Source organism: Scleropages formosus, chromosome 17 (assembly GCF_900964775.1).
Source record: "Scleropages formosus chromosome 17, fSclFor1.1, whole genome shotgun sequence".
Lineage (NCBI taxonomy): Eukaryota > Metazoa > Chordata > Actinopteri > Osteoglossiformes > Osteoglossidae > Scleropages > Scleropages formosus.
In genome coordinates, this window is record NC_041822.1 from 12477547 (window position 1) to 12504026 (window position 26480).

General features: G+C 41.7%; 3 protein-coding genes across 5 annotated transcripts; 2 read left to right on the top strand and 1 right to left on the bottom strand.

Annotated features, from left to right (window-relative positions):
* Nucleotides 1–6647: 6647 nt before the first annotated feature.
* Nucleotides 6648–9241, bottom strand: rmi1 (RMI1, RecQ mediated genome instability 1, homolog (S. cerevisiae)). Its single transcript, XM_018758994.1, has 2 exons — nt 9207–9241; nt 6648–8459 (listed from the first exon to the last, which is right to left on the bottom strand). The coding sequence occupies exon 2, from the start codon at nt 8418–8420 to the stop codon at nt 6648–6650; it is 1773 nt and encodes a 590-aa protein (XP_018614510.1). The 5' UTR covers nt 8421–8459; nt 9207–9241.
* A 166-nt stretch (nt 9242–9407) lies between these two features.
* Nucleotides 9408–21456, top strand: hnrnpk (heterogeneous nuclear ribonucleoprotein K). 2 transcript variants are annotated; one of them, XM_018759142.1, is made up of 17 exons: nt 9408–9470; nt 10316–10396; nt 10483–10594; nt 11820–11917; nt 12011–12067; nt 13114–13157; nt 14181–14253; nt 14419–14532; nt 15252–15380; nt 16790–17091; nt 17415–17468; nt 17944–17986; nt 19159–19171; nt 19411–19443; nt 19567–19634; nt 19725–19894; nt 20499–21456. In XM_018759142.1, the coding sequence occupies exons 3-17, from the start codon at nt 10534–10536 to the stop codon at nt 20527–20529; spliced, it is 1290 nt and encodes a 429-aa protein (XP_018614658.1). In that variant the 5' UTR covers nt 9408–9470; nt 10316–10396; nt 10483–10533; the 3' UTR covers nt 20530–21456. The 2 variants fall into 2 exon arrangements, with proteins under 2 accessions (XP_018614658.1, XP_018614659.1); XM_018759143.1 differs by having other exon boundaries at nt 9462–9539.
* Nucleotides 21457–21642: 186 nt separating this feature from the next.
* qng1 (Q-nucleotide N-glycosylase 1) lies at nt 21643–25274 on the top strand. Of its 2 annotated transcripts, XM_018759148.2 has the most exons (6): nt 21643–22027; nt 22558–22607; nt 23344–23700; nt 23802–24058; nt 24418–24613; nt 25023–25274. In XM_018759148.2, exons 3-6 carry the CDS (start codon nt 23364–23366, stop codon nt 25253–25255), a joined length of 1023 nt encoding a protein of 340 aa, XP_018614664.1. In that variant the 5' UTR covers nt 21643–22027; nt 22558–22607; nt 23344–23363; the 3' UTR covers nt 25256–25274. The 2 variants fall into 2 exon arrangements, with proteins under 2 accessions (XP_018614664.1, XP_018614663.1); XM_018759147.2 differs by lacking the exon at nt 22558–22607 and having other exon boundaries at nt 21645–22027.
* Nucleotides 25275–26480: the final 1206 nt, after the last annotated feature.

Sequence of the window (26480 nt, forward strand, 5' to 3'; positions counted from 1 at the left end):
AAGAATGATGGATTCAATTCTGCTGACAGCCAGTGCCTGCGAACACGTTGCAGAAGTGGAGGCCAGACTGTTCTTTTCTATTGGAGCTGGCACTGAAATACATTTCTTTTGCAGAATATGTTCAAATTGATGTAATTATTTCATATAGAGTAAATGAACCCTGCTATAGAAACGGGTCAAAAGAGATGGCAGCAATTTTTAAAATCCCATTGTGAACTTGTCATCCTTTATTTCTCTCTTTGGAGGTAATAGCCTTTTAACTACTCCTGGGTTTGTCTCTGAATGGGGGCACCAAATTAATTTACTCTGTAATTCTCACAGTTTTTTTCGCCAAAGCTTACCATGTCCATGCAGAAGTTCTTAAAGATGCTGTTGTCGCATTGTTCCACCGTTGTTTACGAATAAAAAATCTCCACCGATGGCTTTTGAAGGTGAAGGGCCTGAGAACATCAGTCTGTAGATCTGTGCTGGCGGAACACATTCTCATATCTAGAAGATGCTCAGCGTTGCCTTGCAAACAGACGTTAGCTCAAGAGATGAGCCTCTACAGATTGTTCAGCAGGTAGGCGGATTACAAACGTTCCATCTACTATGAAATATTCTTTAGTCAATTTAAATATAAAATGTGTATTTGTTAGATAGTCATTGTCTTAGTTGCCATGTTCATCCTACGCGATTAGTTTGTAACTAATAACAAACCATGTATTTAATCAAGCAATTCTGGTTCAGCACTAGGCCAGTTCCTTCAGTGTCATGGAGGATGTCATCCCTGGGGAGTATCTAGTATTCACTGCACATTTCACCAGATCTCCACTTTTGGTTATACAAATGAAGCTGAGCGTATATTCACAGGAAAAAACCTTGTTTAGCACACGAAATACTGCAAAATACCTTGAAGCAATGGAGCAACAAGTGAAGCAAGGGGAATTTTTTTGTTCCACTGCGATTTACCCAACAGAAGGTCCTGGAGAGATGTTTTCTTGGGATTTGTGTTGTTTCTGGCTAGGAGATTTAAGTGCATACATAGTCATGACATCAGTTTTTAATATTAAGTTGACCTGGACAATGTACATACCCAGTCTTGCACAGTCATAAGGCGTTGCTTTTAGAACCAAAGGTCGCACATGTGATTACCGCCTTCGGCTCTAGTACCATTGAACAAGGTACTTACCCTAAATTTCTCCAGTACAAAAAAAATACCTCACTGTATAAATGGGTAAATAATTGTAGGTAGTTTACAATTGGAAAACCACCAGATAAACGAGTAAACGTAAATGTTTCGCAGTCGACTGGAAACAGGTTGTGCATTCACTCAGAGGGCTATTTTGTATAACATTTCAATGTTTTGACATATATCAAAGTCTTTTTTTTCCATTTTTACACATTAAACATATGTAGGACTTGAAAATTTGGTTTATTAAGCTGAGATTGGATCACGTAATGCATGTGTCTGTGTTTATCCCCATGGGCACATCTATTTTTTAGGGCCTGATGCAAACATCCAAATGAGGACTTATTATGAACTTTCAAAAGAATAATTAAATCCTACAAATTGGTGGAATTCAACATTAAATTGGCCTACATGACTGGATGTATTGTTCAGAGGATAAACATGGGTTGAATTAGCACTACAGGCAGAACTACACTGAAAGGACAACATCTCCGTCCAAAAAATTAAAAAAAAAAAATCAGACATGCATTTTACAAATAAACTGAAAGCACCCTGATGACCAACATAAGCCCCTTACCCTCATTGTGCCAAATGAGATAATTAACTGAATGTTTCATAGTACCAATTTCGAAGTTACTTCTCCTTAATGGCTGCTGCCATCCCCATGTAGAGGGGCCATTTGGAGAAGTACACAAAATTAGACAAAGACGAGCTTTAGTGAAAGCTCTTTTCTCTCTGCATTACAGCACACAAATTGGGGTCACAGACATTAGTTTAGATTGTCTGAATATTTTTTTCCTAAAAATACAGACGATGAAATACTCTACATTGAAACATTAGAGAAATTAATGCGCTACTGTCCCAACTTGTCCTTTCGCTCATTTGCAATTTTCTCCCTCAGAGTTAAGTACCCCTGTACAGTGTCTGAAACAGAGTTCATAATAATAATAATAATAATAATTACACACACAAACAACGTCTACAACCGCTTGTCCCAAGCGGGGTCGCGGCGAGCCGGAGCCTAACCCGGCAACACAGGGTGCAGGGCTGAGGGGACACACCCAGGACGTGATGCCAGTCCGCTGCAAAGCACCCCAAACAGGATTCAAACCTCAGACCCAGCATTATAAGAACGATGAGGATGATGAAGAATTGAAGGTATTGCAGTTTATTTTCTTGTAAACTGATTAAACTTCCCGAATGCTAAAAATGTGAATTTACACGAATTTTCAACAATTCAGCGACTTTAGTTTAATGACGGTAGAAACCATTGCTTTTAGGGCCTATCATTTTGAGAATAAAAGGAGCACTTAAACATGGGACTTTGCGGCTAAACATAGATACTGTGCTGTACTTACATTTTCACTTTATTTTAAAGATGAGTTAAGACCCCATTAGAGCTATATTAATTACTTAGGAAAAGCATTTTAAGTTGTTAATCATAAAGTGATTAAGTAATCTGTCCCATTTTAAACCAACAATTTTTCAGTTTTTTTTTTTTTCTTTTCCGGTAGGACACTACAGCCATCTCTGTCATTGTTGCCTGGATAATATTTTACTGTGTAGCAAATTAAGTTAAAAAATTAAACTAGTAATCAACATTATAAAAAAGGAATACTTGGTTATAATATTTAATGTAAAAACATGCACTTCACTGAATCCAGTATAGTGCATATGGATGCATAGTGCAATGGATATAATGCTAAAAAGCATAAAGTTGTGCGTTGCAATGAATGCAGTAAAATTATAATGCAATATATTTTGCTCTCCCGCTTCCTCCAGGAGAGCCGTTTAGTAACCCCTGGTCCTGCTATATTGCCTCTTTCCATGTCCATCTGCGGATATAATTTCACAAGATTATGTGCTCTCACTACCTGCCATTAGCTGCTCTTATACATGGGGCAAGTAATTACCAAATAACAGAGTAATGAAATGCAACGCAGGTTACTAATTAAGATGTTGAACCTGATTAGCAAATAATGAATTCAGACAGTGAATTCTATTGCACGGGCACAACGCTGAATGTCAATGAAGCTGAACGAGGCAGCCGGCCCTAGAAACACATCACAATAAGGAAAAAGGTAAACGGGTTATGGAATAGGGGAATTCTGAAACAAAGTGTAGAGGGCATTCATTTGCCATCCAGAAGGCTGCCCGGGGACTGCTGGCGCTCCCTGACAATGTGCAATTTATGAGCCACTGAGTAATTCTACCCCCCATCTTTTACCACTCAACCTGCTAATTAGAAAAGTATAATCTCTCATGGCAAAATCATGTAATTTATTAATTACATCTCAGTATGCATATGTTTAAATTGCTTGTTGAATTACCAGCACCGGTGTAATGCTCTTGGACACATACTGTAATGTTTACATCACAATTATTTTTATGCAGGGTGTTTTCTAATGCTCCCTTGAAATTTGTTAGCAGAGAAAAAAAACTCTAAAAACTTTTAAACTGATGAATCCACTTTAAATATTTCACTCATCTATGAACTCTCAATTTAAAAGGACAGCAGGTGTTGTAGTGGATTAGGACATACACTTGAGAGTAAAGGCTGCATATTCAGATCTCATCAGGAGACTAATGTTGAGCCCTTGACCGGGATACTTCTGCTTTCATTCAATAAACAAGCAAGCAGTTAAAAAAAAGTTCAAACTATATGAAGCAAGTTGCTTTGGACAGATGTATTCGCAAAGCAAGAATATATAAAACAGAAGACCACAGAATAAATATCAAAAATACACAGCTGAATGCTAAATGCTGCAGCTCCCACACCACTAAAATGAATATTTTGACCTTTTTTAAGGAAAAGAACACAACAGTGCACATACTCTTCCTTTGCGCAAATGTTTTGCTGAGATTAAACAATAAAATATTCAAATATATGACAACTTTTAGATGAAGCACAAAAACATAGTTACAGAAGTATGGAACAGTGTGCTACAAATGCAAACACACACACAAGACATTTTTCTCCAAAGGACTATGTAAATATGTAATCATATGACAGAGTGCCCTATAGCAAAACAACCACAAGCTATAAATTGTTAGTTACATTTTACTTCCACAACAGGTATTTTATTCTGTACAACAGCTTTTGTTAGACATCTTGGAACAGAGACCAAATTTTTTTTTGTCCCTCAGTGGTGTGAATCAGGCTATTTCTATTCAGTTTGTTAACACCATCACATTTCTTCCTTAACAAAACACACTATGTATATATAAGTGAGTGTATAGAAGTAGTACGTATAGAGTATATACTGTGTGTGTATATATATATATATATATATATTATACATACACACCATATATAGTTCTTCTCTATCACATTTACAATCTCATCCAATCACAATCAAGGTAAATATAAAATTCAGCTAAATTAGCAGATTCAGTATTTGTTTTATTATAAACTCATTTACTTGATGCTTTCCTCCAATGGTAACTTGCAACTTTAAGATACAGCCTTCCCTCACTTATCGTTACTAATGCGTTCCTGAAAATCCAAGCATTACCAAAAAAAACATTAGGCGACAAAAGAAAAGACAGTTTTCAATGGAAAAAAATTAATGCGTTCCCAAAACTCCCCCCACTACCAACCAATTTCCTACAAGTCCAGTAACACATAGTAAAATGCCTGCTCATGAAGGAAACAACAGTTTTCAAACATTAACATGGTTGACAAATTTTGTTCTCCAAAAAAGAAATTAGCAGTTGTAAAAAAAAAAAAAAAAAAAATAGATGACATTTTACTAACAAATAAGCTACTGACAAATCTTTAACGACAAACCAGCAATTTCCTAGCGCTAACAGTACTCAGCAAACACAGTGAAATCTTCAATACAAAAAAAGAAGTCAGTCATCAGCTGATTGTGAGGCAGAGGTTGACGGTCGTTTGTGGCGGTGTCATCTCTCTCTCCATCCACTGAACCAGGTATTTTTCAAGTGTTTCCATCACATGCCTTGTTCATGTAACTTTTGTTTATTCTTCATTAGCTTTTTATTACTATTGACCAAAATAGTGTGCACTGTGATGGGCACGTTCAGCGACATTTCTATATCTTTGCATGTTCACCTTTCTATATGTTTTATTATTTCTAAGCCCTCAACTATTATTGATATTCTGTTTCGCTTTTCTTCCTTCTCAGCAAGTTTCTGTAATGTTTTCTGTACTTTCCTGAAGCTCATTTTGTCACAGTACAGAAAATACCACTAGAAAACAATAGAAGACAAACATTTAGAAGCAACCGCATCACTACAAAACTAGTGCATTATGGGTAATGTGTACCCAACAAGGCAGCATAATGGTGCATGATTCAGAATATAGATAACACTATGTTTTTGTTGACGACATTACAGTGATAAAACGGAACATTAAACAGGAAGTGTATTAAAAACCAAGAGACTTTGCAGCAAAAAAATTAACTAAACAGATGTTAAGTGAGGGAAGACTACTTTTTTTTAATGGAACAATTGTGTAGTAATCACCACACTACCTACTGCCAAATATTCAAAATTAATAACTTGTTTAGCTGGTCCATCCTTCCACCAGTCCAACCATTTTCATTAACTGCTTGTCCTCGCCAGGGTCTCAGGTGTCCAGACCCTATCCTGGAATCACTGGCCACAAGGCTGATGGGGTGTACACCATGGACCCTGTGAGCAAAATCTCTGCCTACTGTGTACTCTGCTTTGCGAGTAATGATTCCTAGTCTACAGACCTCCATCACCTGCATTTGACAAGGGGACATTGATAATGAAAGTATAACATTAAAATACAAGCTAGAAATCATTTTTGTTGCAAATATTGTACAATTTGTTGGTGTTATCATTGCTCCTCTAGAAAAATAGCTTCAATTAACATTAGGTCATATTTTTTGTCCAGGAACCTATTTTTCCCCACAAGAAATAGTGGTAATTTGACCCCCCTCACAACAGAAATTTACCTAATGGAATGATGTCATGGAATGTTATTAACCCCTCTATGATAAAGAGGTGTACTACTAAGAGATCCAAATGGTCTATCCATTTCATTCAGTCATCTAAGAATTGGAACTGTACTGTGACCAGATTTAGGGTGTTCAAAATCTTACCAAAATCTCAACAAGTACTTCCTGGCAGTATATGTTTATTATGGTCAGATAATATATCTTGACCATCTCCCCTTCTAGAAGGGGAATACAAACATTTTTTTCTTTGATGAAACTCAAGTACTGTAACTAGGGTCTTACTACCCTCCTCAAAAATCTATTTTTTGTCAACCAAAAGACACATTATTTCAATTAAGTGATTTTCCTTTTACATAAACTTCAATTTTAAAGCTAAAGTTATTTAATTTCAGAAAATTTGGACAATAAAGAATTCATTATTTTATTTCAAAAGACTATTAAAAACTGAAATATTAATACAAAATTAGATGGCATTACATACTAAATAGAACTAAATAAAAATTAATTTTATATCATAGCAAAGAATTTTAGCACCGCAGCCTGCTTTTGACTCGGTTCTCCAAGTCCCTGTAGTCCTGCACAGAGACCTCTTCTGCACTGAGGACAACCGCCTTTGAGCTGACAGAATCGTACTCAATTGTCATGAGGCAGCACATGTCCACTAGTTTCTTCTGGCAATTCTGAAGCCCTACAGCGACCTTTTTGCGCTGTTCTGGGTCTTTCTTCAGAGCTTTTGATTCTGAGACTGAAAAGCCAATAAGGCCAACAAGTACACTGTCAGACAGATCAGCATCCAGATAATCAGAGCCATCAGAAATGGTGACCTTCACCTGCCAGTTTCCAGTATTACTCAAGAGGCTTCCAAGAAGAGTAACTATGAACGCTTTCACTCTCACCAGTCTAACGGCAGAGGTTTTTTCTGCTCGCAATACAGAAAGGTAAGTGAAAGGACGCAAGTCACAGTCCTTGGCCGTCATATTGCTGCAAGGTACGCAGTCTGTCACAACTTCACTAGAACCAGTTCCAGGAAGCTGACATGTCGTATCTACTGTGATAGATGCATTCACAGAGGCTGAGCTGTTGTTGGCTGTTCCAGATTCCGCAGAGTCCATTTCCTCCTCTGAGACTACACGTACATCATCTGAGGCAGCTACGTGATGTCGCCAGCCTCTGCCAGTTTTAGCACTTCCAGGGGACATCAGTGGCACAGCTCCTCTGCTGTAGATTTTTGGATCATTTTTGGTTAAATTGTAACCTTGATCCATGCCATTGCTGGAACTGGATTTTGACAATGCTGTGCTGGAGCTAAGGCTGACATAAGACAGCTCTGCATTTGCTGAAAAGCTGGGATTAACAAGAGGCTCACTTTCCAGCTCCTCAAAAGGAATATCATCAAAGTCTTCATCCACAATTTCCACCACCTGTGGGCTATCAGTAAAGGCTTCGAGGTGCGAGCCATTGTTTTGGATGGAAGGGTCTTGGCGAGAACCACTGTCAGGCTCTCTCCTGCTAACATATCCACTATCGGCACTTGCTTCCACACTCACAATGACCTGGTCATCTACTTCTAAGCTGGCAAGTAGAATCTCATCGGTGAGGTCCTCATCACTCTCCTGAGACTCAACTGGCTGTTCTGCACTTTCTTCAGTGATGTCTTCAGGTAGGCCAAGTAAACGGCAGAGGACCTTACCTTGTGAATTCCGCTCTACTAAATTCTCTACCTCCCCTCCAAGTACCTTAATATTCTCTGGCTTGAGCAGTAGCACCCCCAGCCGACACGGCACGGTCCCTTGGAGGAGGATCTTGGTGCCAGGTCTGAGGCTGGTGTTTAAGGCTGGGATCGGTTTATATTCCATTCCTTCCAGGTTGTGCACTCCATCAGTCAGCTGCAGCATGAGCATGCGCATTGGCTTAACTTCCCAGGGCCTCTGGGTGGCCTGTGTGACAGCTGACACACTGTCATTGGAGCAATCTTTCCTCCTCCATTGCTGAAGCTGGCTGTAGGCTGGCTGGCTGATGTCCACCACAGAATCCATCTGAAGGCAATAAAAACCACTCACCTCTGTCTTCAAAGCCTCCGAGGCGCCGGGAGGCAAGACAGGGTGGGAAAGATCGCGGAGGTCACAGAGCAGCCACTGCTCAAAGACCTGCTGGTTCACTTGGACCTGTGTCATATGAGTACTTCTGTTTTCATCCTGGATCCACTGCACACAGGCCTCCAGCCAGGGCAAGGGCACCTGGATGTGCCAGGTAGATGTGAGCCATGACTGAGCTGCTTGTGACATACGCAAGGGGTCCATCTTGTCTTCGCTGTATGTACACTTTCTACATGCTCATATCTATATAGTAGTGAAAAGACACAAAACACTGACTTCAAACAAACAGTTGTGTTTTTTTCCTTTAAATTTCATTAGTCAGTTTAACAAACTGCAAACTTAATTTCTTCCAATTTCAAATTAATTTATTTAAATTTTAAATAATTTCAATTAGTCAAGCCAAAAATAAAAGTGACATAAAATGAGTGGAAATTTGAATGTATGAAGTGTATGTTATGTCCTTTTAAAAGGCTTTTTGCTCACCAGTATATATATATTACAAATGCCCGGCTCATCCAGTGCGAATGGAATGGGGGGCCATTTGTTAATTCTAAATTAATACGTTCCTGTAAAGAAAAAATTTTGTGTATAATTTAAAGCTTTAAAACGCGCTGCTGCTTTCAACGTATTTAAACACTTGTTAACTTGTAAGTAAAGTAGAGAACAATGACCGTTTTACAAATATTGCTAACACCGTGACTCGCAAATGCTATATGAATACGGCTGCTAGCAACTGAGCGAGATCTGTGGTCAGCTTTAGAGCTTCGCGAGCCGAAGCTACAAACGCGCCAAAAACGCAGAGTACAGAGTAACGCGAGATCACACTTATCTGCAAACTTAGGGGCGTTGCGTGACTTAAGCTGTACAAAATGTTAAAACGGATTAGAAAATGTAACCGCCCGTTAAAATACTGTCAGTAACTATTATTATTTTTTATCATTATAATTTTAACAAAACCAGACAAACCGTTGTCGTAAATAATTTACTTACTACATGTTGCCCGGTTCTCCACTCTTTTACAAGGCAACCTAACTGCAGCTGAAATTTGCATTTGGTCACGGTTTCGACAGTTGAGGGATTCATTTTTAATGACACATTTTTTGTCCAATTACTCTCCAGAGTTGTTCGCCCCCCTAAAAATGCAGCCAATGAGAAAATACGCCTTGTGACGTGAGCTATTACGTAGTGTCATCCGGTTTGTCTGCATTTTCTCCCCGAGTTGGGGCGAAGACGATCGAGCGAGTCAAGCAGAAGGTTAGTCATTAGTGCGTTGTAAAGAAATTAGACGAAAGTGTCTGGGTTTGAAGAGTTCGACAGGCGACGGTATGGCCGAAACCGTTTAAATGCATTTACGGATCGCTAAATTTCCTTTCAAACAATTGCTCAGTGTTTGAAGGCCGGCGTTTCCGCAGCTTTCATGTGAAAGTGTTGGCTAGCTGGTAGCTAACATCAACATTATTACTACGCCATGATAGAAAGAGCACGCCATTCGGCTGTGTTGAGCACTACTACTACTAGGATAAGTGAGTGTAAGCACATCAATCAAACATTTACCCTACAACAACCGGATGATTAACTCTGCTGCGTTCTTGCTTGTATTTTGTCAGAATTAATAATTGTGCGGGTTGGAACGGGCCTCGAAACGCGGTCGGCTAGCGGTGGTTGTCAGTCTGAGTCTTTACTTTCAGATCCACTTCTCCGCACTGTTGGCGACTAAATTGATTTCATTCTCTGTACAGAGGAGCAGTATTTATTTCCCCCAGGCTTTGGTGTATATTCGTCGCTTATTGTGAACGAAAACCTGCTGTGTGTATAACCGTCGTCACCTTTTGTTTGTGGGAGGCTGGTTAGGCCCAGTGGACAGGAAGTCTATGCAGCACATCAAAAACAGATGAGTTGTCACAATCTGTTCACTATGCAGTATTTCTAGTGTGTGACTAGTGTACATCGGGACAGCTGGTAATTCAGCGGTGGAAATAAACGAGTCGCCGGTGTGATGTCGGTTACTGAGTGTATCTTGTGAATTGGCGTCGTTGTCTGTGTGCGGAAGACTCTCGCGCTGGGGGATCCGGTAACGCGCTCTCTTTCCGCCCGCGCAGGCAGGTCTGTTTGTTCGGCGGTTCCTGGAGGCCCTCGGTAGATCCGCCCACGACACGCCCATTCGAGCGGGATAAATAGCGGTAAGTGCGGGGCTAGAGCTTCAGAGGCTCTGTGAGACGTCGGGCGAGGCGGTGCAGTGTGTCATCTTCCCGATGCTGTACCGCAGCTGTCCGACGGAGAGAGGAGCCCGATTTCGTCTGACTGCCGCCACAGGACGATGGAGACTGAAATCGAGCAGCAGGAGGAAGAGAGCACCTTCAGCAACACGGAAACCAACGGTGAGAGAGCCCTTGTCTGTCTCCTCCTACTGCGTGTTGCTGGGGACTGCTGCATACAGACTTTTTAAATTTCTTCTTCCTCAGAGATTTCTCTCATGGACCTGGTGCTGTTAGTGAAGATTGCACAAATGTCTAACCTTACAGGTGGTCCCCGATTTACGATGGGGTTACCGTTACGTTCCGCAAAACCCATCGAAAATATCGTAAGTTGAAAATGCATTTAATACACCTAACCCTACCGAAAATCATAGCCTAGCATATGTGCGATGGCTATTACGGACTTGCCGCCTTCATGCTGGGCAATTATCTTGGGTTTCTCCTCAACAGTAATTGCCCTCCTCTTCTTCTTCCCACCAGTAGCAGGAGACGCAGATGGGTGTTTCTGTGACCTTATGGATGCGCAAAACACAACGTAGATCGGGGGGTATCTATCTGTATAACGACCGCGTGACAGACCGGGAGATGCGGATTGCTGCCGCTGCCCAGCATCGCGAGAGAGTATTGCACCGCATATCGCTTGCCTGGGAAAATAATGAAAATTCGAAGTATGGTTTCAACTGAATGTTTATTGCCAGCTCACCATCATAAAGTCGAAAAAAAATAGTAAGTCAAACTATCCTAAATCGGGGACCACCTGTATTTTCATCAAAGGATTAACATTTAAAGTGAGATTTTCATATTGGATTTTTTTCTTTACTGTGTAGTCTAAAAATATCTGCTGGAAATGGCTCTTTCATGGTTAGTATTTCAAAGTGATTTGGGGTCTTGTTCCCATGGTGACAGTGTGAAATACATTCTCCTATATCAGACATCAGTTCTCAATAAAGTGTCTGTAGCCAAACAGTGTCTCCCCCCTGATGAATTTGCTAAAAAAAAAATTGCCAGGAATTCTGAAAGAATGGCTGGCTGTTGGTAATCAACCTTAATTTTGCCAGTACCATATTGCCTGAAGTCATAACTAGCTTTTGCAAATGAGCCAAGCTGATTTAGTGTTTATTATGTATAATAATGTTGTAGCTGTCTATATTTATTATGTAGTAATACCTATATATTTAGTGAAAAAACTAACTTGAATGGGGTTTATTGTAAGGATAATTTTTAACCATTAATGCATGTAGTGTACTGTATATGGCTGGTGAAGGAATGATGCTGTGGTATGATTTATGCAGAGTGGCAAGCTGTCACTGCTGTTGTCATGTAACAAGCCTGTCCTGCTGCTCCACAGGAAAGCGACCAGCTGAGGACATGGATGAGGAGCAGGCATTCAAGCGGTCCCGCAACACAGACGAAATGGTGGAGCTGCGTATCTTGCTGCAAAGCAAAGTGAGAACCTCTCGCAACAAATTCATACACGCACTTTACGGTCTGCAGACTGTAAAATCCATTTTTTAAAACACTACTTTTCCCCTTAAATAGAATGCAGGAGCTGTGATTGGGAAGGGAGGGAAAAACATCAAAGCACTACGAACAGATGTGAGTATGATGAGTTCAGATTTGTAATATTTTTATTTTTTTTTAATCTGAATCCCTGCCCAACATTGGTTTGTGGAATTGTGGAGGGGCATTAGTTTATTTTATGAACAGGTTTGCAGCTCTATCCAGTTAATCAAATGTGAGTCTCTCATTTCAACACTGGTGACACCCAAAGCTTATTTTGTGCTTGTTTTGTCCTTTGAGTGTTTTTCTTAGTTCACTCAGGTTTTGTCATTTTTTCTACTTTAAAATATTGAGAATGGTGATTTAATTGATGAATGTGCTCCACCCAAATATTAAGGGATTTTAAGATAGACTGTATCACTTTTTCCTGTTCAGTATGACAGTCATGGCAAAGATCAAATGTTGCATGCTTGTGATTTCCCAGTAGGCCACAAATATTTCATACCTTTAGACTCTTAAAACACTTTCCCCAGTAGTTTCCCTGCTTACCATAAAGTTGGATCATGTGAAAGCTCTTCGTTTTCAGCGGTGACAGTGATTCTTGGTGGGTGTCTACAAGACAAGAACCACCATGGTACTCCTCAACCATAAACCTTGCGTCACTGTAGTCAACAATAGCCGTCTTAACAATTCTCTCTGCCCTTAAAAAAGACCTATGTTTTTTTTTCCTTTTTTTTTTTTTTGAACTTCTGAACGGTAGCTCACCAGTCCATTATAAATTGTTTGTGTACATCCCAGAGAAGTAACCCTTGTGCATTTTTCAACAGCTTAAAGTTTCTCTTTTTTTTGGAGAATCTTAGTGATGGGTATAGCTTGTATTAAATTAAAATGTATTCCTTCTCCCCCTCTTCCCTCTCCTTTTTTATTTATTTTTGGCCACCTTCCTCCGTTGCCCATGTACTGGATCGACATGCCCCTCCTGCGTTGCCCACCTTGACGTTGGCCCAACATCCGCCCCTGAACGCCCACCTGACACCCTGGTTGGCCATGCCCATAAATGTGCCCCTTCCCAAACGGGCACCTTACATGACAACTTGTGATTGAATGCCCTTGCCCAATGCCAACCTCCACGACCAATGCAGTACAATGCCAGTGTATCAGTCCCAGACAGCAGTGGCCCTGAGCGGTATGTCCCACCAGTTATTGCCTCACTGCCTGATTAGAACAGCAGACAAATGTCTTTTATAACCTGCCTTTTGTTTCAGTTAAGTTTACAGTATCCCCTTCTCAGAATGGTGTACTGTTCTGTTTGATTTTTCTGTCTTATTCCCCGCCCCCTCCCCCATCGAGTCTTTTGATTTTGATCTTTTTTGTCACTGAAAGTTTACATAAATGTACAAGAATCTGCGCGCACAGAAAAACAACTATTTTGAATGGAAGGAGCACAGCTTGAATTGTTGCATCTATTTTTCTGTGTGATTAATCATGAGTTGTTGAGAAGCAGTCTTTCTTGCCCTGTCCTTGTGGCCCACCTTGCTCCTCCCCTTCCCCACATCACTGTCCATGTCGTAAGGAACCGCTAGCGCTCTGCCCACTCACTCATTAGTATCGTCTCTTTTTATTTCTCCCCCGTGCTGCATTCCTGTTTGGTTTCTCACAGGGTCCATCAGATTGACCTTTATCTGCCAACTTTTCATGGCCTTTCTCCTGTCCGCCACCTCTACAGCGTCCTCCACCTGCATAAACTCTTCTGCTTACTTTTGGTTTTGCTCTTTTCTCCCCTTTCTCTGTGAGAGGGTGTGCCAGTGTCACCATTGCAATGGCCTCAAACCCCTGACCCTGCCAACCCCAACCCCTCCGAATTGCTGGTGGAGGGATAGGACTGGAATTTCTCAGGCTCTGCTCTGTCAGCTGTGTGATATTTTTTTGCCCACTTTTCCTAAGCCCTTCCAAGTTGCCCATCGTCCAAGACCTATCATTCTTTTTTGTCAAATTTGAGTTAACGGTTGCATGTTAGTAACTCGTACAGTGAATCAGTTCAATGCTGTTGGGAAATCCTAAACATGCATCTCGCTCTTCCAGAATGTTGTTTTATCTGACTGTATTTACTTTTTAGTAGTCTTTGTTGTCTGAATTTTTTTCTTTTTTTAATTTTGCTATTTTCACATCATTGTGTGGGATTATCCTCGGGTGGCAATGATATCTAAAGGATTCTGAGCATCAGTGCAGACATCGAAACTGTCGGAGACATCCTGCTGAAGATCATCCCCACACTGGAGGAGGTGAGGCTCATGTCGGAAGCACAAAGCCGATGGTAGTTATGCTGCCATTTTAACATATGGAAGTACTGACAGCCTATGGTAGTAACCTTTTGATTGTATTTTCTATTATGAGTTTGGGAATTGGTTCCAGATGGAAGAGGTTTATTCTCTTTGTGGTTCATACAGTACCAGCATTATAAAGGGATTGATTTCGACTGTGAGCTGAGGCTCCTGATCCACCAGAGCCTGGCAGGGAGCATCATTGGTGTAAAAGGTGCCAAAATCAAGGAGCTAAGAGAGGTATGAGTTGGTCACACAGAGTGGAATCGCACCTTTTATCATCTGTTGTAAATGATTCCATTTCACCTTTTCATATAACAGTGGTGCACTTCATTGTCTGCAACTAATACTGAATAATAATATATCACACCATAATTATCTTTGATAGCAACGTTACCAATCGCTTAGTGAGCTATAATTGTATTGCTTTATATTTTTTATATTTATTAAAATATGAGACCTTTATGTGAAGGTAGGAAGGAAGAATCAGCATCTGTTACCTCTTTCCGTTGTCTACCGTTGAGTGGAAATGTGCTTCTACTCTGCTCATTACGCTTGATGCATTCTGAACAGGGCTAATTAGCATGTGTCCATATGGTAATTCATACAACTGTATGGTGTAGACTGTTTGGTTTAGATAGACATTTTTTTCTATCATTGGATTTTACAGCAGCACAAAAGTGTCACATGTCCATGACATTCATATTTGAGACCAGCTCATTTAATCTGCAGTATTGGGGATAGCTGCTAATGACTGCTAATGATGTCCTGTGGTTTGTCGTCATGCTCCCTTGCCCCTTTTGCAGGTTACTCAAGCGCATACTGCTCATTAACCTGAACTTGTACGTGTGCGTTTGAGCAACAAGCTAGCACCCACCCCCTGACAAACGAGGGTCCCTGCTGGGTGCTCATATCGAACGCTTACCTCCCTCACAACTGTCTTCTTGGTCTGCTTTCAGAACACCCAGACAACCATTAAGCTCTTCCAGGAGTGCTGCCCTCACTCTACGGACCGCGTGGTTCTGGTCGGAGGAAAACCAGAGCGAGTCGTCGAGTGCATCAAGATCATGCTTGAGCTGATTGCTGAGGTAAGTTCTGTTTTTTTTTTTTTTATTACTTCTTTTGAAGGATTTTTTTTTTGTTATTGGTTGGCAGGCCAGTGTGTCCATGTTTAAATTATTTAGGTATAGCATGTGTTTTTATTATCGAATTCCCCCACCTTACAAACATGATGCGTTACTAAAACGCCTTTAAGTTGAATTCTTATAATTATAATGTGTTTGTGATTAGTTCCAACGATGGTCATTGTGTTCCTCAGTCAAAAATTGGCACAATTTATGCCGAAATCACCGAATCCCGTTAGAATGGACCCAGTTACTCCAGTAGTTAACATTAGTTATAACGCAACATAACGAAGCAATTTCCTTTCATTATTTACCCTGTAATACTGTTTTTCTATTTTTCAAGGTGATTGTTCACCTCTTTTGTAGCTGTTAATCACAAATAGGACATGGGTATATATGATTCTCATGTACAGTCATGCACTGTTTAACGACTGACCGCTTATGCAGTGGTGGTTTCATAAGATTATAATGGAGCTGAAAAATTCTTATCAACTAGCGACATCGTAGCCGTTTGTTGTGCAACGTGTTACTTGCGTGTTCGGGGTGGTGCTGGTGTAAACAAACCTCCTGCACTGCCGGTCGTAGAAAAGTATAGCACATACAATTATGTACAGTATATAATAATTGATAAACACCTATGTCACTGGTTTATGTATTTACTGTACATTTTATTATTTTAGTGTACTCTTTATACTTATAAAAAATTACTGTAAAACAGTATGCTCTACTACACTGGCAGCAGCATCATAAAGCTCATGTTTACTAGCATCTCTTTATTGCATTGAGGCTATACCAGCTAGGTTTGTGTAAGTACGCTGTATGGTATTCGCACAACGATGAAATCACCCAACAATGAATTTGTCAGAGCATATCCCCGTCATTAAGAGATGCATGTCTGTATTAAATATTATTTAGTGCAGAAAACCAAATGGTAAATACAAGAAATAATGGAAAAAGGTGATGGGTCTGTACGTTTGTATTGGTCAAGTGTATAGAAGGGACATTGTTTTCAGGGAGTTATGTCAGTATATCGGGCATTGTAAGCCACCTTGGATAAATGTGTCAGCTAAATAACTGCATAATTACTTAAATGAATAAATGTAAGTTTTGTGCGCCACTCAGCTGTCTGGATGTGTGTGAAATCCAATTTCAGTATTTATAAATGCAAAGAACCATCTTGTAGGCTTAATAAACTGCTTGTCAAGTCTTGTAACTCAAATAGGTGAGCATCAGGTGTATTGATGGTCTGTACAAATGGCATGCAGTCAACTTATGAAGGATGCGGTTCCTAACTGGGGAAACAGCTTTATAATACGAAGCAAACTTTGCTCAAAAAGGTTATAAACGTGATGTGACCTTGATGTCTCACCCAGGCTCCTATTAAAGGACGAGCTCAGCCATACGACCCTAACTTCTATGATGAGACGTATGACTACGGTGGATTTACAATGTTTGAGGAGCGCGGCCGGCGGCCAATGGGCTTCCCAATGCGTGCACGGGGTGGCTTTGACCGTATTCCTCCTGGCCGTGGTGGCCGACCCATGCCGCCCTCCCGCCGGGACTATGATGATATGAGTCCACGCCGAGCACCACCCCCACCACCTCCTGGCAGAGGGGGCCGGGGTGGGAGCAGGGCTCGCAACCTTCCCCTGCCTCCGCCACCTCCTAGAGGAAGGTAAGGATAGAGCTTCTGCAGTCTCTTTATTGCTGTACAGCCATTACCTGCACAGTTAAATATAGATGAGGAAGCTAAAAATGGCGTTTTAAAATATACTTGCTGTTTAATCAGTTCATTAGTATTTATCATCGGTGTAGTATCTCTTAAAATATTTCTTTTAAGTGCATTTTATATGTGGTTCACCTGCCATCTTTGTGAGTTGTGTACTGTGCTGGTTTGGGCAATCTGTCCTGTCACAACATCACACTGCAGAGTTCTCTACATTCTGACACACTAAATCTCACACGGCTGTATGTACCCCATTCTCAAATTGTTTGCAGAGATGACGGGTATTCCTACGAGAGCTATCATGGCAGTGCAGACGACAGACCAAGGTAAGTCTATTTACAAGATGGGTGACAACTTTTTTTTTTTTTAGTTCAATTGGGGCTGTGTGTGTGTCCGTCCAGAACTGTGCAGCTGAAAGAGTTAATTGTGTCGTGTCAACATAGAAGTCTTTATTGATGGGAGAATATTTATGAAAACTGTCATCTGCTTGGTCATCTGTACTTTCCTATGCACCTCTTGCAAATTTCACTAGCCTTTTGCACGTTTAACTCACGAACACTCCCACGCTCATCTTAATGTCTGTTAATAGTTTAGCATTGTAATTGTCAGTATATTTTAAAACTCCCAGTCTCCAGGTCTGTATGTAATTAATTAATTTATAGGGGTGCTTTGCGGTTTTCAGAACTTAAGCATGCATCTTTCATGTGCAGTGGCGTATTCTAATGATTTCAATTTAGGAACAGCTTGTATGTACGGTTCTGTGTGTATGGATGTGTGAACATATGTTACCTTTTTTCAAAGTAATGATCGGAGAGGGAGACCTAGTGATCGCTACGACAGCATGGTGAGTGTTCGCGGCAACTGTCAAAAGATAATGCATGTTTTAGGTTTTGAGTTGACTAGTTTTCATTTGTTTTATGTGATGTCTTCTGAGACAATTGAATTGGACCTGTCTGAGTAGTTTTTATAATGCTCTTTACAAATGTCATGAAATTATAGTAGGAATAGCTGGTTTAATTAATGCCATTACCAGAAATAAAATTTGATAACTGGCTCTGGCTTGTCCTAAGGTATTGAGTACCCAATGCTTTGTGGATTAAAGCACCAGTGGGCTAAAAACTAAGTTGTGTGCTTTTTGTGAAGAATTGCATGAACGCACACTCACAAGAGAAAAGGTTAGTTACAGGAGTTTGAGTGCGAGTAGTGTCCAATGAAGCAATCAAAGTAAAATGGCATCAGTGTGCGAACTGCTCCCATCTGCAGCTATTAGACTCCACAAGCCATTCAGGTTCCTAGAACAATAAGCCTTTTTGCCAAATCCATTTCAAAAAGCCCCCTTCTTTTACCACTCTTCGGCCACAGTTGCTGAAATGGCTGCCCTCTTAGGAAACAGTCACCGTATGTGAACAAGACCAATTATGCGACTATAAAAAGTACAATTACCCCAAACGGCCGTTGTGGTATAATCAGAGTTTAAATTTGCTACCACAAAGAGGCTGGGTTATCTAGGGCATTGGGATTTTATTTTAACTGTACCATACTCTTTGAAGGGGGTGGTCAAGCACGAATGCTGCCGCTCATTTACCATTTATTTTTCAAAATGTGAAGGAAAAAGCCCTGCTGACAGACAGATGGCTCATTCTGCAATCTGCAGTGCTTTCAGCGAGCAGGCCGCCGCTGCTTGGCATTGCTAGGCAACAGATTTTTGAATTGTCTAGGCTAACGGAGAGCCAGTTGAATACGTAGGTGAAAGCCATTAGACGGCACAATGAATGCTCAGTACACACAAAACATGGGCCTCTGGGAGGGCTTGGAGCCCATTATTACACTTTAGAACTGTATTTGTTAACATGCTTATGAGTTTTTAAACATTATAGGAACAGTGGCTTATCAGCATTGTTTTTATCGGGCCATTTTTATGTTTTCATTAGACAAATGTGTGCACAGTGCATGCTTCTGTAAGTAATTTTTCTCTCTCAATCTTTCTTCCCATGTCTTCATCTGTGGCATATGTAGAGTGGAGGATATGGTGAGTGCACTCCTGCTTTCCTGTTAGCACTGCACTGTAATTGTTCTTTCTATGGGTTTCTCACAATAGGAATAGCCCATACCACCATTTCTAAGGTTCTGCTTTACAATTTGTATGTGGCAAGATAGACCTTTTTATATCTGACATCTTTTACCTTTTCATATTTGCGTTTTTAAAAATCCAGTTCATGTAGTGGTCTATTTTCCTCTTCACTCTCTCTTCTCCTGTTGGTGATGCAGACAACAGCTCGTCCTGGGAGCCGTTCCAGTCTGGTGAGTCATCTAAGTAATTTCCAGTTTAAATGGCAGGCTGAGGAACAAATGGCTCTTGATGCAAATGTTGTCGTATGTGGTTCTGTAAATGCAGATTTTCTTTTTCCTTCTCCGCTATACCAGGTGGGCGTGGGTCCTATGGTGACATAGCAGGGCCCGTCATCACCACCCAAGTGACAATCCCCAAAGATGTGAGTACAGCCCTAGAGATGGAAGAACTCCATCCTGCTGCAACCTTTGGAATGTTTAGGGGATAACCCTGTGCTGTTCATTTCTTGTAGCTGGCAGGATCAATCATCGGGAAAGGTGGCCAGAGAATTAAGCAGATCCGTCACGAGTCTGGAGCATCTATCAAGATTGACGAGCCCCTTGAGGGTTCTGAAGACCGCATCATTACCATCACAGGCACTCAGGACCAGATTCAAAACGCACAGTACCTATTGCAGAATAGGCAAGTGCTAGACGCCTTATATGAGTGATTTTTATCTTTGCCAAGACAGTCCTTACCTCCTCCACCCTTTTGTTTTTTTTTTGTTTGTTTTTTTTGTCCCCTCCCCACAGGTCTATTTGAAACATTCCATTGTCTTTTGCTAATGTTTACTAACCTCCTCTGTCTGTATTCTGGGGAAACCTTTCCAGCTTTCTTTTTCCTTGTGAAATTGCTGTATGGTTTTTTTTAAAAAGAAAAAGAAAAAAAAAAAGATTATGAATTGATAAAATGCAATTGCACAAAAAAATGTGAACACGGGAATGTGAGTAAAGTGGGCCTAGTTCTGTGTGGAAGACTAGTGATTTTGTTGTTTTTAGTCCCATAAATTGACAACAAATCACAGTCTGCCATATGGCACAGGCTGTGCCTCATCTGACCCAAACCGTGAAGCAGCATTTCACACTCTAACCAACCCCTGGTGACAGTCCTCCCTCCTAGTTCTCCCCTTTTGCGGAAGACGGGACTAACCCCCTCTCTTGGAAGTCTCCTGCTTGCTCTGTCTTTGGTTCTCTAATTGACTCTTGTAAATTCTCTCCTGTTTTATTTTTTTACTGTTTTATTACAGTGTGAAGCAGTACTCTGGTCGGTTCTTCTAAAGGAGGAGAGTAAGATGGAAAACCGCCCTGCTTATTATGGCCCTGCTTCTGTTAAATGAGCCAACATTCCTCTACTTTAGATAGATTTCCACACTTGGGGCATTGCCCCTGTTCTGCCTCTTCACCGCCTGGTTGTCATGTAATTTTTTTTTTTTTGGGACACCTACACATTTAAGTAAATGTGTGAGGTTTTTCAGCAGCAGCAGAATGAGTGTCACTGCATTCTTATTTTTGATTTTTTTTGTATTGTATTTTTCAGTTGTCACTGACTTGGACTGTGGTTTTTCCAAGTAGGTTAGACCCATCTGTGTGAACACTATGTGTATGGGCTACAGTGTGCGTACCATCAGTGGACACAGGCCTGGCATCCCAACAGTACAATAAGCAGAATTTAATATTTTATTAAAGGAAAATTTGGGGTTTTTTGTTTTATCAAGAATTGTCATTTTTTGCATATTTTTAGTTGTCAAAACTTGGGTGAACTGTATAAATGTAAATATACAGTCATTAAGGATTTTATAAAATTTGAATTGCCTTCCAAATGACTTGTCCTTGGGTTATTCTAGTGCGCTGATTGGACCAAAAGATTTTATTTTGGGTTGGGCTTGCATCTTAGCCCATTGCTCTTTTCATTAGAATGGAGCACAGTTCGCTGCTTGCTGTCCGTTTGAAAGATGTCAATAGTTAGGAATTCATTTATTGTCCATCTCACTGTATCACTTAACGCTGGCCTAAACCCATTAACAATGTCTGTTCCAATCACTTTCAAAATCTAGAGACTGCTTGTGAATCAGGGCATTGATACAGTATGGGCGGTAGAGGGTTGTATGTCCCCTTTTGTTTTTTTAAATGCAGAAGTTATGTCATTCCTTATTGAAATCCTGTTTGATTTGCTTGCCGGTGAGTAATAAATTCAATGCCACTTTTTATTCGGTGTGCTTTCTTGGTGTGATGAAATTTTACTTGAACAAGTAACATAAAATGTAAAGTTTTAATGCAGTTTTTTTAATGCCACTTTCTTCTGCCTGGTGTCAGTATGTCCACTTGGCTAGCTGCATGGGCTCATATTTCTAGAGGCTGGGGTTTTAAGTAAAACGGGCTCTTTCGAAACAAACACTATTTCACTTAAATCAGCATCTTTTCAAGGGATGTTTGTACAGATTAAAGAATTCTTTGAAGAAATTGTCACCAGTATAAGATCCATTGACTCTTGATTTGTATGGGCGCTGAACAGGGGGTCTGCAACGCAGGTTGTGAGTGTGTGAGGTTCAAAACCACGTTTTTGTCAAAGACGCAAAAGACACGTCCGTTCCAACAGCGGTCTCTATTCTCCCACAAGACTAATAAACAAGCGTTGAAACGCGCCACGGAAGTGCCCCTGGAGCCCGCGCTGTGTTCATTGGATAGAATCGTGTTGACCCGGATGTAATGGTTCGTGTCTCGTGCGAGCAAAGTCACCTGTGGTGAACGGCTGTACAGATGCTTGGGGTCCCTGAAGGTGTGTTCTAATGCAGCATGAGCACTTTTTAACCACTCGTATGGGGATTTAGAATCCCGCGCGCAGCTGTCCTAATTCTAACGGTAATCGGCCCCGACAGCTCCTAAGCTAAGTCTGCTTACACAACGTTTAAGAAAAGAGCTTTAATTAATATAACGTTAATATAAACTTTCAATTTCATCATCATGTTGTTCTCCTGAACATGTCGAGTCGTGTCGTGGCGGTCCCGCCGCGGCGCGGTGAACGACGTTCACACTGACTGACAGTGACACTGCCGGTGTTCGCCGGCATCTCTCAGTGCTGCAGTCCGAACGGTTCTCTGAATTGTCCGGTTCCTCCAAGTGTCACGATTCTTTACCATTTCAGGTGACCGCGGACGTGTTTGTTTAATTATGTCACGCGGCGGGTGTCAGGCTCGTGGTGCCCGTCGGTTCTACACCTTTCGACATCATCATGTTGTTCTATTTCATATATACCGCGCAACGCAAGCTTAAAAAATATACAGTACCTATATATATCATGTCTTTCAGATTTTTGCTCCGTACGATTTACCTTTGCCGATCAAAGGTCTTCTTTGAAGGTTTGTACTTTACTACCTACGACGTACGCGTGGTCCCAAGTGTATGATGCGCTCCTCCTTAAACAGCACGTTACACACAGTTAACTCCAGTTCTTACAGGACACACACACAACATGTACCGGTGTATGGGTGGCACAGCGAGTAGCGCTGCCGTCTCACAGCACCTGGGTGGTGCAAGAGGACGTGGGTTTGATCCCCGCTCAGTCTGTGTGGAGTTTGCATGTCCTCCCGTGTCTGCGTGGGTTTTGTCTGGGTGCTCTGGTTTCCTCCCACACTCCACAGACATGCTGTTCAGGTTCCCCCATAGGGTGCGAGTGGCAGAGAGAGAGAGTGTGTGTTACACTGATGTATGGATGAGTGACCCAGCGGAAGTAATGTACCTAGCAGTGTAAGTCACCTTGGTGAATAAGGTGTGTGGCCTCGTAACACTACATATTACTATCCATTGGAAGTCACTTTGGAGAAAAGTGCCTGCTAAATAAATCAATGTGTTGTATGCTGTCTGTGCTGAAGAGCTAGCTGCCTGACTCAGCTGACTGAATGTTATTAAAGGTAGTGTGTTAGTGAGTTGTTCTCGAAGTACTGTAAATAATTTTAATGTATTTTGATGCGTATGTATGTACGCACGTCTCAGCTGAAAACTGCACCTTTGTTGATTTTTTTTGTTTTTGGCAACCTGAATTAAATGTGCCTTATGCTGCCTTTCTAAGTTTTATGGTTTTGTGCTGTTATAAAGCCTTTTTCTGAACTGCACCGATGGAAAGCCCTCTGCCGCCGAGAGAGTCCGGGCAGTTTGTTGCAGAAAGGAGCCGCGATGTTTCTGTCGAAGAGGAGGGCGTTAGGAGGATTGCAGAGATGCTCTATGCTTTACGTGGCTGTGAGGAGTTCACCCCCCAGGGCTGGAAGAAGATGAATCCTCTGGCCCCCTCCTGGAGCTCCGATGAGGCTATCAACTGGGTTTTTGTTGTGGATACCATGAATTTCTCCTTCTGGCATCCCTGTGGTGAGAAGCCATGCACCATCACCTACAAGGGCAAAACCTACAGTGGGTACATGGCTCTGTGTGCCGCTGTAACCAGGGCCATGGATGAAGGTGAATCTGTGACTTGTGCTTCTCTGTCTGCAGTTGGCAGCCCTGAGCTGTGCATGAAGGTTTGAAGGTGATGGATTACTCTCAGGTCTGTGCTCTGTCAGGTGTTCCCATCACAGATGCCGCATACATGGCCAGTGTGACTCTGGAGGAGCTGAGGCAGGTCCTGCGGTCTGACAACAAGACGCCCATGCCCATGCTCGAGGAGAGGCACCGCGTCCTCAATGAGGCCGGGAGGGTGCTGCTGAAATATGGCGGCTCCCTCCGTAGCTTCATGGGGAAAGGCGACAACGATGCAGAGAAGCTGGTCGGACACATTGTGGACAGTCTGCCATCGTACAGAGATGAGGCAGTGTTCGAGGTGAGTGTGGCCTGGCATCTTCATCTAAGATCTGTCTGCTTGGTTTGATGACATTTGCAGGTGGCCGTATTTCACCAGATTTCATCACTAATAGTTGAGCTTGCAAGCTTTATTTATTTATATACTTAATATGTGGCATACATCAATCCAGTGACTTGCATCACCAGGCCGTGTATGTGTCTTCTCACAACCTACATTTGGCAGTTGTTGGGTGTGATTTTAATGAACCTTTCTTCTCCTGGCTGAGAGCAGAGCGAGAGCGCCCTCTACTGTAACAAATGCAAAAACACATTCCCTCTTTTGTCCTGTGCCTTTACTTTCTTTCATTTTTACCTCTTCCTCATGTTTATGTCCGTTAGGGTAAAAACATATCTTTCTATAAGAGGGCCCAGATCCTTGTGGCAGACTTCTGGGGTATAATGGAGGCCAGAGGAGAAGCCAGTATTCCAAATATCAACTACCTGACCATGTTTGCAGACTACAGGGTACCGCAAGCTCTTATATACCTGGGAGCGCTGCGGTACTCAGAGGATCTCATGAAAACTCTTAATGAAGGTTGGTCCTGAACCTGACTTGAACACACTTAGTTCTGTGTGAAGTCATGGACATATGAAGACAAATGATTTGAGAGTAGGAGAATACGTGCAAATTTCCTCCCTCTAATGATAGCCTTTCTTTTAGCACTTCTCATACAGTTGTTTTCCTCACTCATATTTTGTCATCTCCCTTATTTGCCAAGTCAAATATCACAAAGACGGATTAAATTAAGAATTCACAATTCAAAGAATAAGGGCTAAGACATTTAGCTTTACCACTAATAAAGCTAATTTCTGTGCATATATAAGTGACTAGCTCTATACACATACATGCATGCAAACATATTTCTGTGTGTGCATAGGTATGTGATTTTATTTTTAGACAGTTTGACGTATATCAGTAGAGTAACTTCATCTCCCCTTACCAGGATTGCAGCTTCCCTCAGGAGACAGAAGGGAAGTGGAAATCCGAGGCTGTTCCATTTGTTGCGTGGAGAGGATCAAGACTCATTTGTGGTGCATTATTGAGGAAAAAGAGGGGAAAAGAAATGAGGACATTAATTCAGCTGTCATCGATTTCTTCTTGTGGTCCTACGCCAAGGAGCACCACATGGAGATGTCTCACATTCCCATTCATCTCACTCGCTGCATTTATTACTGACAGGCACTGGCCTGCTGTCACAACACTGCCTTCATTAGGCCAGATGGCTACTAAATAACTCTTTTAATTCCTTGAATTGTGTTCCAGTTGCACTTCTGAATAAAAAATGTGCATTTGTAGTAGTATGTTTTTTTAAATTGTTTTATTTGGCTGGTATTCAATCAGTAAGTGCTTAGTCGCCCTGGTGTACGTTTCATAGCACTGTGTAGTAGCGCTTTTGCAGCAATTTCTTGAGGAATCGCACCGCGGGAGGCCAACGATGGGGGCGCTGTTGCACTGTTGCACTGTTGCGCTGTTTAGGTTCTATGTAGGTCTCTCTTGACCGGAGTGATGACGCTCTTGTTGACTAACCCAACGTTCGATTGTTGCTAGGTAACCGTGGAACAACAAAAAGCTTGTCTAGAAGCGGGGGAAGGAACGGTAAAGTGTTTTATTTGGACCGTTACGCTTTCAGCGCAGTGGCACGTTGAAGGTGAGAAATATTTTCCTTTCTAAAACGTACCGAATTACAGTTGGTGCTCATTGATTTTTGCATAACTAACGTAAGTAACTAACTGGGTGGGTGGGTGAGTTACGTTAACGACGCCGAACTTCCTCAGTTGCTACAGTGCTGTGCAGCACAAAACACACAATTGCATTGATTATGGAGCCTTATTTTATATGGAATGAAGTCGCACCTTGAGCCACGATGATGTTTTTGACACGGACCATGGGCATGGCATGTGCTGTACGCAAAGTAAGTGGTGATCTGGTCTGGTGGTGGGCGCCGGTGCCGCTTCTCCCAGCTCATCGGGAGTCATGATCCTCCTCCTACGGCGCCTCCGAGTTGTTGTCCGCACTTGGCGACCGACAGCGATTTGTTTTTGGAGAAATTCATTGTCTTGCCGATGGATTTTACAGCAGGCGGGTGGAATTCGGACCTGCGATCTCCAAATTCTCCAGCCTAAGGAACAGATTAAATTTATTTAAGCGACTAATTATTTACCGGGGTATTTATTTAGCTGCTGGGTAATCGTAATGTTAAGTAAAGTACCTTCAAGGGTACTACAGCCAGAGCAGAGGTGCGATTCGATCCTGCGGCTTGTGGATCCAAGCCGGCAGCTCTAACCACTACCCTACCAGCTGTCCCTTGTCAGCAGGTACAGCTGGCCTGCCTGGTGCTCACAGATCTCTTGAGCTGCTGGTAGGTGTGGGGTTCGAATCCAGTTCAGGGTGTGTGGAGTTT

Bases quoted from the DNA above. Each gene is read 5' to 3' on its own strand.
- hnrnpk (XM_018759142.1), top strand. From the start codon at position 10,534: ATGGAGACTGAAATCGAGCAGCAGGAGGAAGAGAGCACCTTCAGCAAC. The intron at 19,444-19,566 runs GTGAGTCATCTA...CCGCTATACCAG, and splicing joins CTGGGAGCCGTTCCAGTCTG to GTGGGCGTGGGTCCTATGGT. The intron at 19,635-19,724 runs GTGAGTACAGCC...CATTTCTTGTAG, and splicing joins AAGTGACAATCCCCAAAGAT to CTGGCAGGATCAATCATCGG.
- qng1 (XM_018759148.2), top strand. From the start codon at position 23,364: ATGGAAAGCCCTCTGCCGCCGAGAGAGTCCGGGCAGTTTGTTGCAGAA. The intron at 23,701-23,801 runs GTGAATCTGTGA...GTGCTCTGTCAG, and splicing joins AACCAGGGCCATGGATGAAG to GTGTTCCCATCACAGATGCC. The intron at 24,059-24,417 runs GTGAGTGTGGCC...TATGTCCGTTAG, and splicing joins GAGATGAGGCAGTGTTCGAG to GGTAAAAACATATCTTTCTA.
- rmi1 (XM_018758994.1), bottom strand. From the start codon at position 8,420: ATGGACCCCTTGCGTATGTCACAAGCAGCTCAGTCATGGCTCACATCT.